Below are 15,707 nucleotides of genomic sequence, written 5' to 3' on the forward strand. Positions count from 1 at the left end.
CTCGCGTGGATCATTAATGAAACGGGCGGCCGTGCCGGGCTGCGGGGGAAGGAGGGGGAAGCGGCCCGGCGCCCCCCCCACCCGCCTGAGGCGTCCCCGCGGGCGGGCCGGGGCCGCGCCGCCAGCGCCCCCCGCCAACGGCGGCGCGGGGCAGGGGAGTACTCACTCGATGAAGTAGCTGGCGCCCTCCTCCGAGAAGCCCTCCTCCCATCCGCGGGGCAGGTCTGCAGGGGAGGGGGAGAGAAAGAAAGCGGGGAAGGAGGGGTGAGAACTTCGCCCGCGCCCCCGAGCCGCCTCAGGGGCCGCGGGGGGCGAGGAGGGGGAGCGGCGCGGCCGTTAGCGGTGCGCGGCGGGCGGGGAGGGCGGCGGCAGGCTGCCCGCCGCCCCCGGCACCCACCTGAGCGGATCATGTGGCCGGAGTTGACGGGCTCCCCGGTGCGAGGATGCAGCCAAGTGGTGGTGCGGGTCAGGTCGCTGGGCGGGAGAAGCGGAAAACATGCACCTGTTAGCGACTGCGTGCGGCCGCCCGCCCGGGCGGGAGGCAGGCGGGCAGCGGCGGTGCGGGGCCACCCTCCACCCCCGCACCCCTTCCCCCGGCGCCCCCGCCCGCCGGCGCCCCCTTACTCGATGAAGAAGACTCGCCCGTCCTTGCAGACGCCGTAGGACCAGTGCTCAGGTAGAGTGTCCCGCCCCACCGCCGCCGCCATGTTCGCCGTGCGCGCAGCCAGCCAGCCGGCCGGGGAGGGGGTGCGGGCGGGCGGGCGGCCGGCGCTCGGCGCCCAGCGCCCGGCTCTGCTCGGCAGCGCCACCGCGGCCGCCGGAGGCGCGGCGCCCCGGCGCGGGACGACACCTCCCGCCCCTGAGGAGGCAGGCGCCTGCCCCGGGGAAGCCGCGGAGAGCCGGCGGGGGAAGGGGGGCGGGAGCCGGGGGCGGGAGCCTGAGGCGGCGCCGGCCGGCTTTGTCCGCCGCTGCCCGGCGCTCGCCCCCCCAGCCCCTGAGTCCCGCGTGGGCTGGTGGCCTCGTCCCCTCGCGCCCCGGCGGAGCCGCCCGCCCGAGGGAGGCGCAGCGGCCCCCGCCGTCACCCACGAGGCGCAGGACACCGAGGGGGCCGCAGGGACGGCGCCTGGGAGGCGAGCAGCGTACTGTGCGGGCAGGAGCGGCGCCGGGGTCTGGCGGGGAGGGCGCGCATCCTTAGCGACGCTCCTCGCTCAGTGGAGAGGCCGGGTGCATCTCCCGCTCCAGTCCCGGAGTCCGAGCTCCCGTCCAAACGCGTCAGAAGCGGGGATGAGAACAGGTGTGATAGCAATTGATTTCCACCGTGACCCGGGATACACTCTCACCAATGGCGGAAGGTGAGGAGAAAAAGGCCGTACGACTTTGAACCTCGGGTACAGGGGACGATTTCTGCAAGGTTAAAAGATAGCAGAGAGTCAATAGCAGTCAGTTGACAAAGTAGAGCTGTCACCGGTATCGCAAGGGACCTGTGCCAATCCCTATATTCATCAATGACCTAGAAAAGGAGGGAGTGGTAACATGAGAGAGCCTGCCAGGTGAACTTAAGTTACGTGTTACTCGCTCCCCGCTCAGACCTGTGACATCAAGATCTCTGCCGGTGCTCGCGCAGGGAAGCTAAGGACGGAGTTAAGCGCTCCAGGCTAAGCTGCAGTCGCTTGAGAATGTGGTCCAGGGACAGAGTGGATGGGACAGGCAAAGGGGTGCTGTGGCCGGGCTGCCGCACAGCAGAGCCCTTGCGCTTCTTCCCTTGGTCCTCTATGGCAGCCAGCAGCACATGGGTGAGGCAGCCCAGCCCGCGCCTTGGCAGTAGGGGTAGTTGCAGCAGGAGACGGGGAGCAAGAAGGCCAAGGAGGGGAAATCTGCACCTGCCTCTCGCAAAGAGGGCAGCAGCAGTAGAGCCAAGCATGGCTCTCTGGCGTTTTTGCTGTTCTGATACTGGGGAGAGGGAAGGATCAAAAAGCCAGGAAATGGGATGATTTGCTAGCTCGGGATAGGAGAGCATTAAATAGGGCAAAGACAGGCTGCAAAGAGGGGTGGGAAAGGGTAGATGGGCTTGACTGGGGGCAGGTGAGCAAAGAAAAACAGAAGAGAACAACTGAGGGCATGGCTGTGGGGGGAGAGGGAGAACCCATGCAGTAGAGAGGGTGTAAGAGGGGAGAGTGCTGCAGTACAGGGAAAATAATACATGTATGCTTTTTCTTCTTCTAAATAACCAAAAGACATCATTAGAAGAAAGTAGGAGGCAAGAAAAGCAGCAGCAATGGAAAGAGAGAGGACTTTGCTCTATTTCACAGGAGTTTCAGACAACATGCAGGTATGGCGCATCAGGATGACATTGTATGGTGCTCCCTTTTTGGCTACTGTTGGAGAAGATGACGCTATGCTAGACCAAGAATGGTCATTACTGTGGGACACATTAGAAGCTATATGTTGGAAAGTGATTTCCGTTACACATGAGAAAGCATGGGCTTGAAATCAAGAGTTTGGCAGGGGTTTTGTGAAAGCCTAGCAGAGTCTTTGAAACCCTAACAATTTTGAGTCATTCTGGTAATGTTGTGATTAGATGTGAGTTATCATAGAAACCACAATAAGGTCAGTTCTCATGCAATTACAAAGTAAATCAAATACAAGTTGCTTAGTGTCATTGCATGTTTAGATCTGTGCAGAAGAGATAAGACAAACTCTTGCTCTGGAAAGATTAATTTACCTTGATGCTATGAAGCAAGTCTTTCATGCTCTGTTAGCTGCATGAATTGATTGAAGTTAGCCTGTAACTCCAGCATGCTTTGGCCACTAGACCACCGTGACAAGGCAGGCTTCTCCACTTATAGTGAATGGTAACTTAATTGAATAAAAATTATTGTGTTGTGGATTTCAGGTCCTAAAAGCATCTGTACTGGATCAAACTAAATGTCTGTTTAGCCTAGTATTCTGTCTCAGATCTCAACAAAAGCAGGTGCCAGGAAAGAGTGCAAGAGCCAGACAGTCATATGCAACTCCCCAGCTTCTTTCTTTCTTCCCTTACCTCTATTATCTACATCTAGTACTTGCCTTCAGAAGACTCATGAGCAAGATGTTGTTTCCATATGTAACTCAATGGATCTCTCCTGTGAACCTGTCTAGACTAGAGCCCACATAACTTCTGTCATCCAAAACAGCCGGTAGTGAAGTGTTCCTAATGCTCATCCTACCTGAGCTGTGTATGAAGAATCACCTCCTTTTCTTTGTTTTGAACCCAGCTCCTATTTCATTGATTCTCCTCAGTTTTTGCAATGAAAGAGGCAGTGGTCATCTAGTACAACCTCCTGCAGGGTCAGCATTGAATTTAGACCAGGTGGTTCAGGTCTTTGTCCAGGTAAGGATCTGAGAACCTCCAAGGATGGAAATTCCACAGCCTCTCTTAGCAACTCATTCCCATGTTCTTGTGGTGAAAATACTTTCATTACATCAAGTCAGAAGCTCCCTGTTTCAATTTATCGCCCTTGTCATATGACCAAATCTTGAGTTGATGCATCATGCTGCTTGCAGCATTAGCACGTTATCACATGCACCTGTTAATTTCAGACAAATGCATTATTGAAAAAGCGTGTTTTATTACAGTAACTTGCAGATCTCTATTCTAAAATTAAGATCAAGATGCAAACTTATTCTGAATTTATAAAAGTTCACAAGCTGACTTGTGTGGGCTCATCAGGAGGTAGGTTTGTGATTTAGAGCCCTGGAGGAAGAATGCCTCCAGGCATCATTCATTAATAAGAGTACCAGATTCTTCTGATTTCTTCCCCCCCCCCCCCCCCCCCCCCCACATTCAGCTAGTGCTCAAGTAGTGCTCAAGCTCTGGTTCCAGTCCTCCCTGACTGATCTCAGCCGCTTTTATTTTCTATTATATATCATTCATTGCTCTCTAGAGGCACTATCTGGAAGAAGCTATTTGGGGTTAAATTAGGAGTTTCAGGCCACAATATCAGAAATTCAGCTAAAGGAAGTGAAATATGCTATTCAACAAGATTAAGGGTCTAATAAAATCTAGGAGATTCGAGGCTCCCTTTGTTAATAACTGGGAAATTCAAGGAGACATGCTGAGGTCCCCAAATGCTGCAAGTTTGAACCCATGTTTGGCAGCTTTATATGAATGCATTACTGGTGTTACTTGCTCTGTCTGCATCCCCTGGGAGCACTTTTTTGGATGACTTTGTTAAGTTTCTTCTGCCTTGGGAGGACAGTGGTGTATTTTAAAGTATGCGAAAATCTGTATCTACACTTTGCTATTTCCAGAATAAAATCAAACCACTGAATATGAACATCCTTTCTACGTCATCCCTTTCCTTTCTTTTCAGCCCTTGCCCTTACAACCCAGCTTCACTCTGTCAGTGGTAACATCCAAATCTTCTCATTTCCTTTTTTTCCACTTTTATTGCACACACCACCACCCCCTGCCCCATTCAGGTCTGCATGTTTGCCTGAACTCTTTCAACCCTTCATATGCTATAACTTTTCGACAAAACATGGAGTAGGAATCTGGAAATAATACTGGAGACACTATATAAGAATCTCCAACCAAAAGAAATTAAAGTATGCTTTCCATCAGTCACAATTAGATCCAGTGTCTAGGAGGTTACAGAATCACAGCTGGATTTCAGGCTGCTATGTACTCTAATGATCTATTTCCTATTTTTCTGAGAATTGAATATAATTGAATATAATTGAATTTGATGGTCTTCAAGGTCAAAAGCTGCTGCTGTTTTGGGAAACTTAACTGAAGTGAGATACAATGCATAGAGAAGCCTGCTAGTTATGACTTTTTCATCATGGCCTGTATATTTTTTAAAGGACAAGCACAACCTATAAAAAGTGTGAGGCCAGACAGAGGCAGAGCATTTGAGGAGCAATGAATCTGAATTATTAAATCCTGCTTAAGAAAGCTTGTAAGCCATAATGCAAAATGTGTAATATGCCTTCTAGCATGATTTACCAGCTCTGCTCAGAACAGCTGAGAATTAAAATCACAAAAGGTTTCACAGTGAGACAGATTAACTTGCAAGACAATTTTGGAGCAGTTTGCCCAATTCTTTTTCTGATTACACTCAAATATAGGTTGTGCAACCAAACTGTTCTTCAAGATTGTGCAGTGAGATTCACATCTAGTGAAACAGTGGCAAGTGCTTAAGACACCAGAAATCAAAACACTGATTCTTATAGGTAGAAGAATATGTTGTTCAGACAATAGGGGAAATAGGAAAGACATCTTGGAGAAATTGGGCAAATCCACATTCCAGGAAAATTTCTGATGCCCTTTCTCCAAAACTGCAACACTTTTTCAGATGATGGAGGAACTTCACTAAGGAATAGCTATGGTTTATTTGTTCAAATTAGGGAAAACAACTTTCCCTGTTGAACTCTCAAACAGCATGGGAAAAAGCAATCTCAAGGAACAGTATTAATGATTCCAAAAACAGCACAATAAGAATAATAGATTCCTTTGTTCCTGGGTAACTCAAGGAGACATGCTGAGGTCCCCAGTTGCTGCAAGTTTGAACCCACAAAAATGGTAGACTTCAGACACTTAAGACACTTCTGGGTAGCTTCTATTCGAAAGGAATTATAAAGAAAAAAAGAGACTATATGTAATTGATTACCTAATGTCAGTATCTCAGTGCAGAATAAAAATATTAGTGTCATCAACAGGACTCTTCAATTACCTGAAAAACAAAAAATGGCCATGCACAGCTAGAGCCAGTGTCATGCTGTAGGAGAAAGGAACGCTATAAAGAAATAGATAAAACATGCAGAAAGATTTTTTTTTTTTTTTAAGTCTGAGGTCCAAGATTGTTTACAACAAGAAGAGGACAAATTAAAAATATTCAAGTCAAAGAAAGACCAAATATTACCTTACAGCGTAGGTTAAGCAAACCAGGTAACAAAAAGATCATTATTGTATTCCTTCAAAATGAAAATACAGTTGATGGTTTTTAATACATACCAATCAATTTGATACCATGTTCTTCTATTTCAGTGCAAGTAAAAATCAGCTTGCTTTATGCCAAGATAAATTTGAAGAGAGATACTACATGGAAATTTTCCCAAATGTAATTAGCAGTAAAACAGACTAAGTAGGAATGTTATGGTATTCCCTTCATCACCAGTTTCTAAAGGCTGGTCCAGACGAAACTTCTGTCAGGGAGATTCTAAGTATACTTGTCTCAGATCAGGAGCTATGAACAGATGATGTCACAACATCCCTTTTAGCCTAGATTTCTAGGAAAACAGAAGCTGAGTCAAAATGTTAAGATTTTTAGAAATAGGTGAACATCAAAAATTGTCATCACCTGGTATCTACTAAAGAGCACCATTATCAAGTGGCTATCTAGCTCACAGAAAGAATACATGGCAACCATTTGAATTTAAAGATCTCTGTTATTTACAAGAAGAGAAAGGACAATCGCTGATGTAGTTAAGCAACTTGCACAATGGTACTACTGATGACATTACTAAATATAGAGCACATGCTCATTTCTAGTCCAGAATGTTTTCAGTTGCACCACACAATCCACAGAAGTCAGGAGAGCTAGACACAAGGAAGGGTGGCAAGAGTCACAAAATATGTACAAAAGTTAGGCAAACCATCTGGAAGATATTATCACCCATTTCCAGCCTAAGTACTTTGCAGAAGATTAATACATATTGTTTGCAGTGCCAAATAAATCTTGACTAGAACAGGCAAGGTATTGTCACCAATAGATTGTGGTTTATCTTTTTATAAGCATTGGCATTAAATGAAACATCTTTTGCATTTTGTGCACAGGGCAATTTATGCTGTGGGGAAAGTGATGGCAAATTTTAGACAAAGTAAGATTTTCAGAGCCTGTTTCCCTTGCAATAGATTGAGACATTTCCCTAAATTTCCATGGGACTAGTGTCAGGCAATAGAATTCTATGAGTACCAGAAGATAAATATAGCTCATAAAGTAAGACAGATTAAATAATGGTAAATCTATTGTTGAGGGAATTCCAAATACAGAAAAAGGAATTATTCATTTTCCTGGCCACTGGAAAGAATATAAACAAGTTCAAATTGTATCCACAGTTCCTTTGAGGAAGATACGGAGCATGGCAGACACTGTACAAGAATAGTTTTCAGGCTTACTGTATCACTGTGCAGTAGGATCTGACTGATGACTGCACACATGGATCAGCCGAGGCTGTAACACTGCTGAGCAAGACAGATGGGAAAATGACATTGAGAAGGCAACACTCGTGCTGCATAACAAATCCAAACTTCTCCTTCCAAAACATACTGAACTCTCCTAGGAGTAAGAAAAATGGTAATTATCTTTAGTTAAAAGGTTTTCTTTTCCAAACCACTGTCAGTATTTAAAAGTGTGTTCATGCTGAAAGTACCTTCTGCGGAATCCAGAAGATATCTTCAAAACAATTCTATTTTCCTTACAAATCTCCTTCATTTTTAAAGACATCCTGCTGATTTACCTTTTAGATGCTAGTATCTGAATATATCCAATTACCTCTCTCACCTGAATATCCTATTGCCCAAAAGATTTATATTTCAGGAATCAAGTTAAGCTTGTCCCCTGAAATGCACAAAAATGCATGCAAAAGCAAAAATGAATGAATACATTTCCTAATGGCTATGTCAATTTACAATTTTCTGTCACACAAGCTTTAATGATTACTATATTTAACACAGTACTCTCGCTTCTCTTCATTTTCTCTCTTTCGCATTTCACAAAGTCCCAATAACGTACATACCTAACACCTAGAATCCTTGTACTAAGATATATTTGGTAATCAATAATTAAACTAAATAACAAATAGTCATAATTTTGTCATGACACATGTCTTATCATTCTAAATACAAGTGGCAATAATTAAATGGCTGCACAGTTTTCAAGTTATTTGTAGAAGGGAAAAATAGAAAAGAGCAATTATGTGCCAAAGTCACTTACAGGATCATTTCCAGAAATTTAACTGAAATTTTTATAATGAACCGTTGAGGGTCTTTTTCTTACTTTTGTGGCAAAGGATACTGCAGGCCTGGCAGCACTGAGAAAGCCTCAGTTCTTCAACATTTATGTACCTGTGACTACCAACATTTGGTTTGGTTTAAAGCAGACGCTTGAACACAAATAGGCTCACTGTCATCCCATAGCCATGAGCACCTGAGTATGAGGAGGAGATCCTTTTTTGTAAGAAACGGGACAAATGGAAAGATGGACATCTCTGAACTTTAAGACTAAAAGCTTTAAAATTTTAAATTAAACCGTTGAATTCTCTGAGGTTTCCTCATGGAAGGAAGCACTTTACTCCTTCCCCCAACATGAGATACCTCGCTTCTGTATTCCCATCAAAGCATTTTTCCCCAGCTTTGAGTCCACTATCCTGTGTAATAGCCCATGCCTGGTATTACCCTCTTCCAGCACCTCTGGCAACTGCTGTTACCATATTTGCCTTTTTTTTTGCAACTACTGACCGCACTCCGGGCAAGCAGAATGTCGCATATTTCCAGTAATCTTCACCAAGACATTTTTTCTAAAGAAATTAAAGACCCCTGAATACACTATCCAGGCTCCTCCTGAAGTTTGTTCCTTGTTTGCTTTGCAAGACCCAAAACTTCACCCTGGAGTCCCCTTAATAACAATCCCCACACAAAACTCCAGACAAGATTCAATTTTAGCATCTGCCCGTTCTTTCCAGAGATGTTATTTTCTCAGCAGGCTTATAACTCACCAAGGTCTCAGCCCTCTTCCTAAATAAGCTTTTGCCAGGTAGAGCAATCTCTTCCCACTGTGGTCTCCCAGTTCCTCTTTCAAAGACTCCTTTGCAGGAGAATCTAAGATTTTGGTTATCTGCTTGTCTCCAGAAGGATATAACTGAAGGTTAACCAGGCTCCTTGATTTTTCTGGTAACATGAAGCGTACATACCTCATTGCAGGTTTTCCAGTGTCCTACTTCTTTCCTGTTTCTTCCTGCTTTCTGTTACAACCCTAGCAAGTGTGCCGCCTTGTCAATCCTCCACATCTATTTTTGCCTGTTCCTATGTTGGGCTCAGGTCATTCCATGGTTTTCCAGTCTGCTGTTACACATCTGTATCCCCTCCACTCCTGGCTTCAATGGTTTGCAACAGCAATCAGTCAGTTTCTAAAGACAATGTGATAAAGCATCTGTATGTGAGCATGACACAGGCAGTAGCTATAGTAACAGAAAGGCATACTTTAAAGAAAAACAAAAAAATATCTGAGCGATACCTGTCATCTTTTTCCCCGTCCCCAAATATTGCAGGGTTCCATAAACATCCTCCTGCATATCTTCACCTAATTGTATCTCCCCCTAGCCCAAAATGGAGTGAGACAGAAATACAACTTTCTTTTGCCTGGTTTAAGGAGGAAAAGAAATAAATAATCACATACAACATAAAACTAGAAAGAAAAGACCATCTCTTTCCTGGAAAAAGAAAAAATACATCTGTAAGTTGCAAATCCAGGATAGGCAAAATTGTCACTATCCCAGTTCTGCCTTAATTTCTGATACAGGTTCAACCATAGGATTCTTGCGGACTGTGAAATTAATTTCCACTGTTTCCTTTTTATTGTCTTGTTTTCTTAGTAATCTTCCCTTCCTGCAATAAACCATCAGCATGACCAATGCCTCTCAGTTGGCAAGTCAGTTCAATCTCAGATGTAACAGGGCTGAATAGTTATTCCTCAAAAAGATGGATGGGATGCAGATGTATGGCTATTACTTTCGGGTTACGAATTGGTCTTCAGGGCAGCACCACCGAAAGGCTTCACCCAGGACTGAGGCTGGCATCGTTGCCTGGCTGCACAGTCCTCCACCTGCAATCCCCAAATCCCAGGCATGCAGGTGGATTCACAGGGCCATGGTACCCAGCATGGGAGCCAGCCCCGGGATAAGAATTACAGCTGAGCGTCCCTGCCTCGCTGGGCGCACACATAACCGACTCCTGTAATGCAGCTCCCCACCTCCAGCTGCTCTGTGGGAACTACCGGGGTGCAGATCCCCGGGGAGTCCCAGGGGCACTTTGGGAGGTTAGTAAGGGTTTGAGAGAGGACAGTGTCCCCAGTGCAGTGCTGGGCTGTCTAAAGACATCTGTTCAGATCCCGAAGCAGTAAGGCCACGTGCTGATGCTTGTGACCTAGCTCACTGTTGCACAAACCTGGAGAGCAATTTCTAATAATTCAAAATAGCATAGGTAACTTTTAAAACACAGATACAAAAAGAAGAGCCTTCTGCAAGTTCTTGAGAAGAGGTCTTGAATCTGACTGGACTGAGTCAAGGTATTAAAGAAAAGATGCCTTTTTTAACAGTCATGTAATCTTCATTTGTCTAGAGCCTGTGAAGGTGGACTTCCACAGAAAAGAGCAAAATAGACTCGGTGCCTCAGCTTACTTTACCATTAAAAAGGTCAGCAGGGTGCAAAACATAGTTCAGTAATTTAATGCACTTATACATGTGTCACACCTTCTCATTCCCACTTTTTAAAATATGCATGTTGAAATAGATAAACAATACAGACTCAATTCATACAAAAAAGATGTGTAGTGAACTTCATTATTTTATAAAAATTAAAAGAAACTTTCTTCATTTACTGCAGTATTACCTTTCAAAAAATTATTCTTTCTTATTTGAGACTTCCTTTCTTGAGGGCATAGGACTATTCCATATAGCTTTTAAATATATACATATTAAATATATACAAATTTGTTACTATTCACAATAAACCCCCATAGATTTCCTTTTAATCAATGAAATAAGTAACCATGCAATTAAGGAGAGAGAATTATGTATTTCAGCAAGTTATATCCTGATATTTATCAAACTGGAATATTGTTATACCTGATTCAGTTTTATATATTGACATTATTAACATTACATTGGCATTGATTAATAAGGTTGCTGTAAAATGCTGTTATAAATAACTTCTATTCTTTAGATACCTAATGGATCTGATCTCTACAAATGATGAACTATATCCTAATTCTTAATTACAGAGTCCTCTTTAATCTAATTTAGTAGCTAAGCAGATTAAATAAAAAAAAAAAAGAACAAAAGCAAGGCAGGTTGCAAAATGATAAATTTATGGCTTTTTCTCAGCTCTGTATAGTTTTTCCACCAACTGTTTTATAAAGTATCATCTTTCTCAATATCTTATTAGATCACTGTAATCTGGATTTACATATTGATGCATTGTTTCAATGTCAATCATAATGTGAAAATGTAATAAAAAACTCTAATTGTTCTTCAGAGACTTAGCAATAATTACTCCCGTATCATCTCAGTCAAGGAGGTGTCTTTCACATGTTCTGTTTTCCAAGCATAACAGTTGTATGTTACTTTTGGGCACTGCATACTTCTCAAATCAGTATTTCATTCACTGAGATGTTGATGGCTGCCTTAACAACATATCGCAGAGGGGTTACACTTGATAAAATTGGAACTGTATTCTGTCAACAATAATTATCTATGTGTTTTGCTCATTTCCTGCTACAGCTGTCCCATGGCAACAGTGTAAAAGCAGTACTCATTTTTTAAATACATAAATGACTCCATAGATGACACGTTTCTGGCTCAGGTTTGGCAAAGGCATGGTGAAAACAAAGGCTTTTTTGAGAAACTATCACAACTACTTCCATTATATGCAAATCTGTAGGGAATGTGCTAATTCCCAAGTGGAGGGTGCAGCTTTGCTCTAGTAGTAGCAGTGGTGCCCTGAGGCATTTCCAGAGATGGATAACAAGCTAGCATTTTCACTTCAGGGCATTCTCTCCACTTCCTGGTGAATTTCCCAAGAAATGCCTCAACTGAAGGTCATTATTCCAATTAACCCTGCTTTTGGGGTTGTTGCTGCTGAAGATAAAATCACCTTAAAAATTCCACTTTTTATCAGCATTACATCTGTCTGGAGTGCTGAAAAAACAGCTGATGGTATCGATGACGATATTGTCGTATAAACTCTGGAAGAGCATTAGTTTGGTACATGGGAAATCAGCTTTGCAATTTTCAGTTTTAGCTGTTTTGAGAATATTTACTTTTCTAAGGTTATTTTGTTGCTTGTGAATCAAGATGAAGATAAACAGGTATTGTACATATAGTTCATAAAGCAGTTACAAGATGAGTGAGGATATTGCAGGCTTTTACCCTTGGCTCTGTGAACATCTAAGTTCTGATGCAGTAAGACCTGATGGCAGGATCAAGTGCACCTACAACTCCAGCCATTCAAATATTAGCTTCACTGAGAAAATTAGCAAAAATGATACCATTATGGCTATTTTTTTCTTAATATGAGCACCCCAGCTAAACTTGTTTCATTTAAGCTGATGCTAATGTAATGAGAAACATCTGGAGATTAACAAAGCGGATCAGATTCAGGCTGGATTTTTAGAAGAAACCATGTGATAACCCACCATATGTCCCTGGAAGCATCCTTTCTTTTGGTTTTAACATTCTAGAGAGATTTTAAGAACAAAATGTAGCACTAGCCAAGTGTAAGATATATAGATATATGTAAGATACATGTAGTTAAGATACATCTATAATAGCATTCAGTGCACAACCGTTTTGCACTAGGGGAAAGAAACACAACTCAAAGTAAGGCAACATATGATGACAAGCTGTATATTGACAAGGCCCAATGTGCCTGGAATGTCGAGAGTGAATCTTACGCTAGCCACGTATCAATTGTCTTTTGTATTGTCACGTGGATGTAAAGGAAACCGTGAGTGTTTGCTATCAGCATCCGATTAGCTACTGAATTCTAACCATAGTTTTGGAACAAAGAACAATTTTATTTTATGCCAACCATTGTCTGTAGCAGTGAAACAGCACAGTTTCCATTAGAGGAGGATGAATTTTAATTCTGATAAGATGTGGGGATGAAATGTTCACTTCAGCCAAATGAATATTCATATAGGAAAGTGAAAGTAGGTGTCAAGGACTTGCTGCACTTAAGTCCTTGGTTACATGAAAACTGTACACCATTCGACAAAACAACACCGTTTCTAATGATTACTTTCCCCATATAATTTATTCATCTATTCCAGAGCAGTGTTTCGGGGCTTAATGAGTATTTGTAAAGCTCTGGCTGAAATGCACTCTCTAAATGCAAAACATTATACTATTTACAATGAATGAAGTAGTGTAGATTACTGGTTCAAAAAAGCCAGTAAAGCTCATCAACATGTGCATTTGAAGGGTGTATTACTTCACTAGCTAGGAAAGCCCCCTGTTAACGTCCTGTCCAGTTGAAAGGCTAAGTGTGCTTCCTTCCCACTGAATCCACTCTGAAGCGCAGAGAGAAAGGAAAAGTCGTGTAACACTGTCTCTTCTCTTATTTTCACCCCATTTCACCCTTATTTTCCCCATATGGGGCAATCCTGTGTCACATCTCAAAGACCTTCTCAGAAGATAAATAAACAAGATTAAGTAGCCATAACACTCCCTTTGGAAACAGTTTTTCGTCATTTCTAAAAAACGATAGCTGTCTTACTGACATGGTCCAAATCTCTTCTCTATGTCCTATGAGTTCAAGCACTTTTATCACTATCACTAAGATCAAGAAGAGAGTGTTGGAACACCAGGAGAGCTGAGCTCTTTCAGCCCATCTCTACCACCTTGGCACTCTATTGAAGTCAACTGTTGTTCCTTGCATCGCAGGGTTTCTCCTTGGAAGACCAGCTTTCTGAAATACAGATTTCTGAAAGTGTACGACATACAATGAACTTCTATCAGCAGAAGTGGCAAACAAGATGATCTCATGTTTCCATGTGCTATCTGCTTGATGATGTGAGTCTCTTGCCCATTGTTGCAATACCATTGCATCTGTTAAAGATTCTGTATGCCTTTTTAACTAGTTAAATGTCTATTTGAAAAAATGAGATTTCCAAAATGGTAATTTTCTTAAACTCCAAATTTTTTTCATTCTTTGTACACTATGGTAGTTGCATTATCACTAAGGATAAAAACTGATATAACACTGGTGATGGTGAAGAATAGTTTCACTAATTCTAGAGGAAATCCAAGACTTTATAAGACCAGGTTTTAGTATGAAAAGAGAAACATCAAGCACAATAAAGACTGTGGAATTAAGTAGTCCTTCTTCCCATGTTAACTAACTGTTGCCCAAACAGTTTTTTTTCTACATCTTGCTATGCACAATAAATGAGAAGTCAGGAATGGCAAAACCTTGGCTTTTAACATCTTGCACCTTTCTGCCCATTAATTCATCTCTCCCACACCTGTAGGTGGTGGCTGTTTCTACAGTGGCTTGTACTTCCCTCGTACATGGCTTCTAGTCCATCTTGGGACACAAGAAAGGGTACAGTTTGTATTATATGCACCAATGCCAATATACCAACAAAAAATAAAGCTGTCAATGGTTCATGGCGGCCTCATGGACAGAGAGGATACAAATTATTGTTACGTTCTTTTTATTAAATAGCCAACTTTGAAGTTAAATGTCATTTTTCCTCATTAGCCAGGCATAGTAACTAGTTTGGCTAAAATATAATGTAATAACCAGGGGTCAGTGTGAAGACTGCATTCTGTTAGGAAGGAAAAATAAAAAAAAAAAGCAAAAAAATTGCCCAGGAGAAGCATGACTGGAATTCAAGATCATACCAATTTCCTTAGCAGTACTGTATATGCAGATAATATTTATAGAAACTAGCATCTGTCAGAAAGAGGCATTAAGTTAATTAAAATGTGTTGTAGCCTAAGATTACATTTTATTAATTCCTGTTTGCAAGAAGGCCACATCTAATGATTTCTTCTTGGAGTTACTGTTTTTTGCAATTGGACCATTAAAGATTTTGATTCTTGTTCTACTTGTGAAGTTATTCAGATTCTTGCAAACACAAGTGCCAATTCCCTGATTTTTCAGTGTTCTTTTTAAGTTTTTGCCCCGATGGGATTCTATTTTTCTCAAGGGAAAACAGCTGTACATACAACATCAGGAACTGTAATTAACTTTTCATCAGTCCAGAATAAAAGCCATGCATCCAGACAGCCAGTATACTCCAGCATTCCAAATACCCAGGGTAAATTACTGTAAGAGCCCAGTACTGTTCTCAATTGCATCATTGCTGCCTTACCACAGCCGTGACAAATACACAATTCCTTGTGAATACTTAATGTTGAATCACACTGTAAATGCATATTAACGGATGTATGACATTTTACAGAAAATCACATATTCAAAGTATTCTAGACGAACGAGATGAAAATTAAAAAATAACCACCACCATCACTTTAATCCCTGGGGCGTGGGAACGTCCTGACCGCTGTCAAGAAAGCGTATTAAAATCTCATCTTTTAAAATATCTTGGAAGCATGCAGAAATTCTGCGTAGAACGTCAGAGTGGTTAGATGGATAGGCAGAGACACAAAGTCATGCAACCAATTTATCTCTTTAAATAAAAGGCAATGGTTTGTCATGAATCTGTTCAGAATATGTCTGTGTCTAATAGCAGTAGCATGTAACACACAGCACATTCCACCCTTCTAAGTAATATTAGTAAGTCTCAAACCCTTCTAAGTAATAGTAATTAATCACATTACTGACCTGAGTTCACAGAGGGATCCAACTGAAGGGAGTTAACCAATTAAACACAAGTAGGCAGTTTTGGGGAAGAAAAAAAAGCCCAACTTTGCCTGAAGGTCTT

General features: G+C 42.3%; 2 protein-coding genes across 9 annotated transcripts in view; both read right to left on the reverse strand.

Moving 5' to 3' along the window:
- Nucleotides 1–784, reverse strand: part of PLEKHA7 (pleckstrin homology domain containing A7) — a 168,222-nt gene extending 167,438 nt beyond the window's left edge. For 6 of the 8 annotated variants that reach the window (XM_087745641.1, XM_087745642.1, XM_087745637.1 and 3 more), the window contains exons 1-3: nucleotides 625–773; nucleotides 398–474; nucleotides 167–224 (exon numbers count right to left, since the gene is read on the reverse strand). In XM_087745641.1, the coding sequence (XP_087601767.1) occupies nucleotides 167–224; nucleotides 398–474; nucleotides 625–707 (218 nt within the window). In that variant the 5' untranslated portion in view covers nucleotides 708–773. Of the gene's footprint in view, nucleotides 1–166; nucleotides 225–397; nucleotides 475–624 lie in introns of those variants that run through there. The other 2 variants (XM_087745643.1, XM_087745644.1) reach the window with 2 other exon arrangements.
- A 6,580-nt stretch (nucleotides 785–7,364) lies between these two features.
- LOC148057082 (uncharacterized) overlaps nucleotides 7,365–15,707 on the reverse strand; it is a 36,245-nt gene continuing 27,902 nt past the window's right edge. The window contains exon 4 of the mRNA XM_087745646.1: nucleotides 7,365–9,400. Coding sequence (XP_087601772.1) covers nucleotides 9,358–9,400 — 43 coding nt within the window. The 3' untranslated portion in view covers nucleotides 7,365–9,357. The remainder of the gene's footprint in view (nucleotides 9,401–15,707) is intronic.

This window comes from Nipponia nippon, unplaced genomic scaffold, assembly GCF_047370975.1.
Source record: "Nipponia nippon isolate SJK-2023a ecotype South Korea unplaced genomic scaffold, ASM4737097v1 scaffold_10, whole genome shotgun sequence".
Classification (NCBI taxonomy): domain Eukaryota; kingdom Metazoa; phylum Chordata; class Aves; order Pelecaniformes; family Threskiornithidae; genus Nipponia; species Nipponia nippon.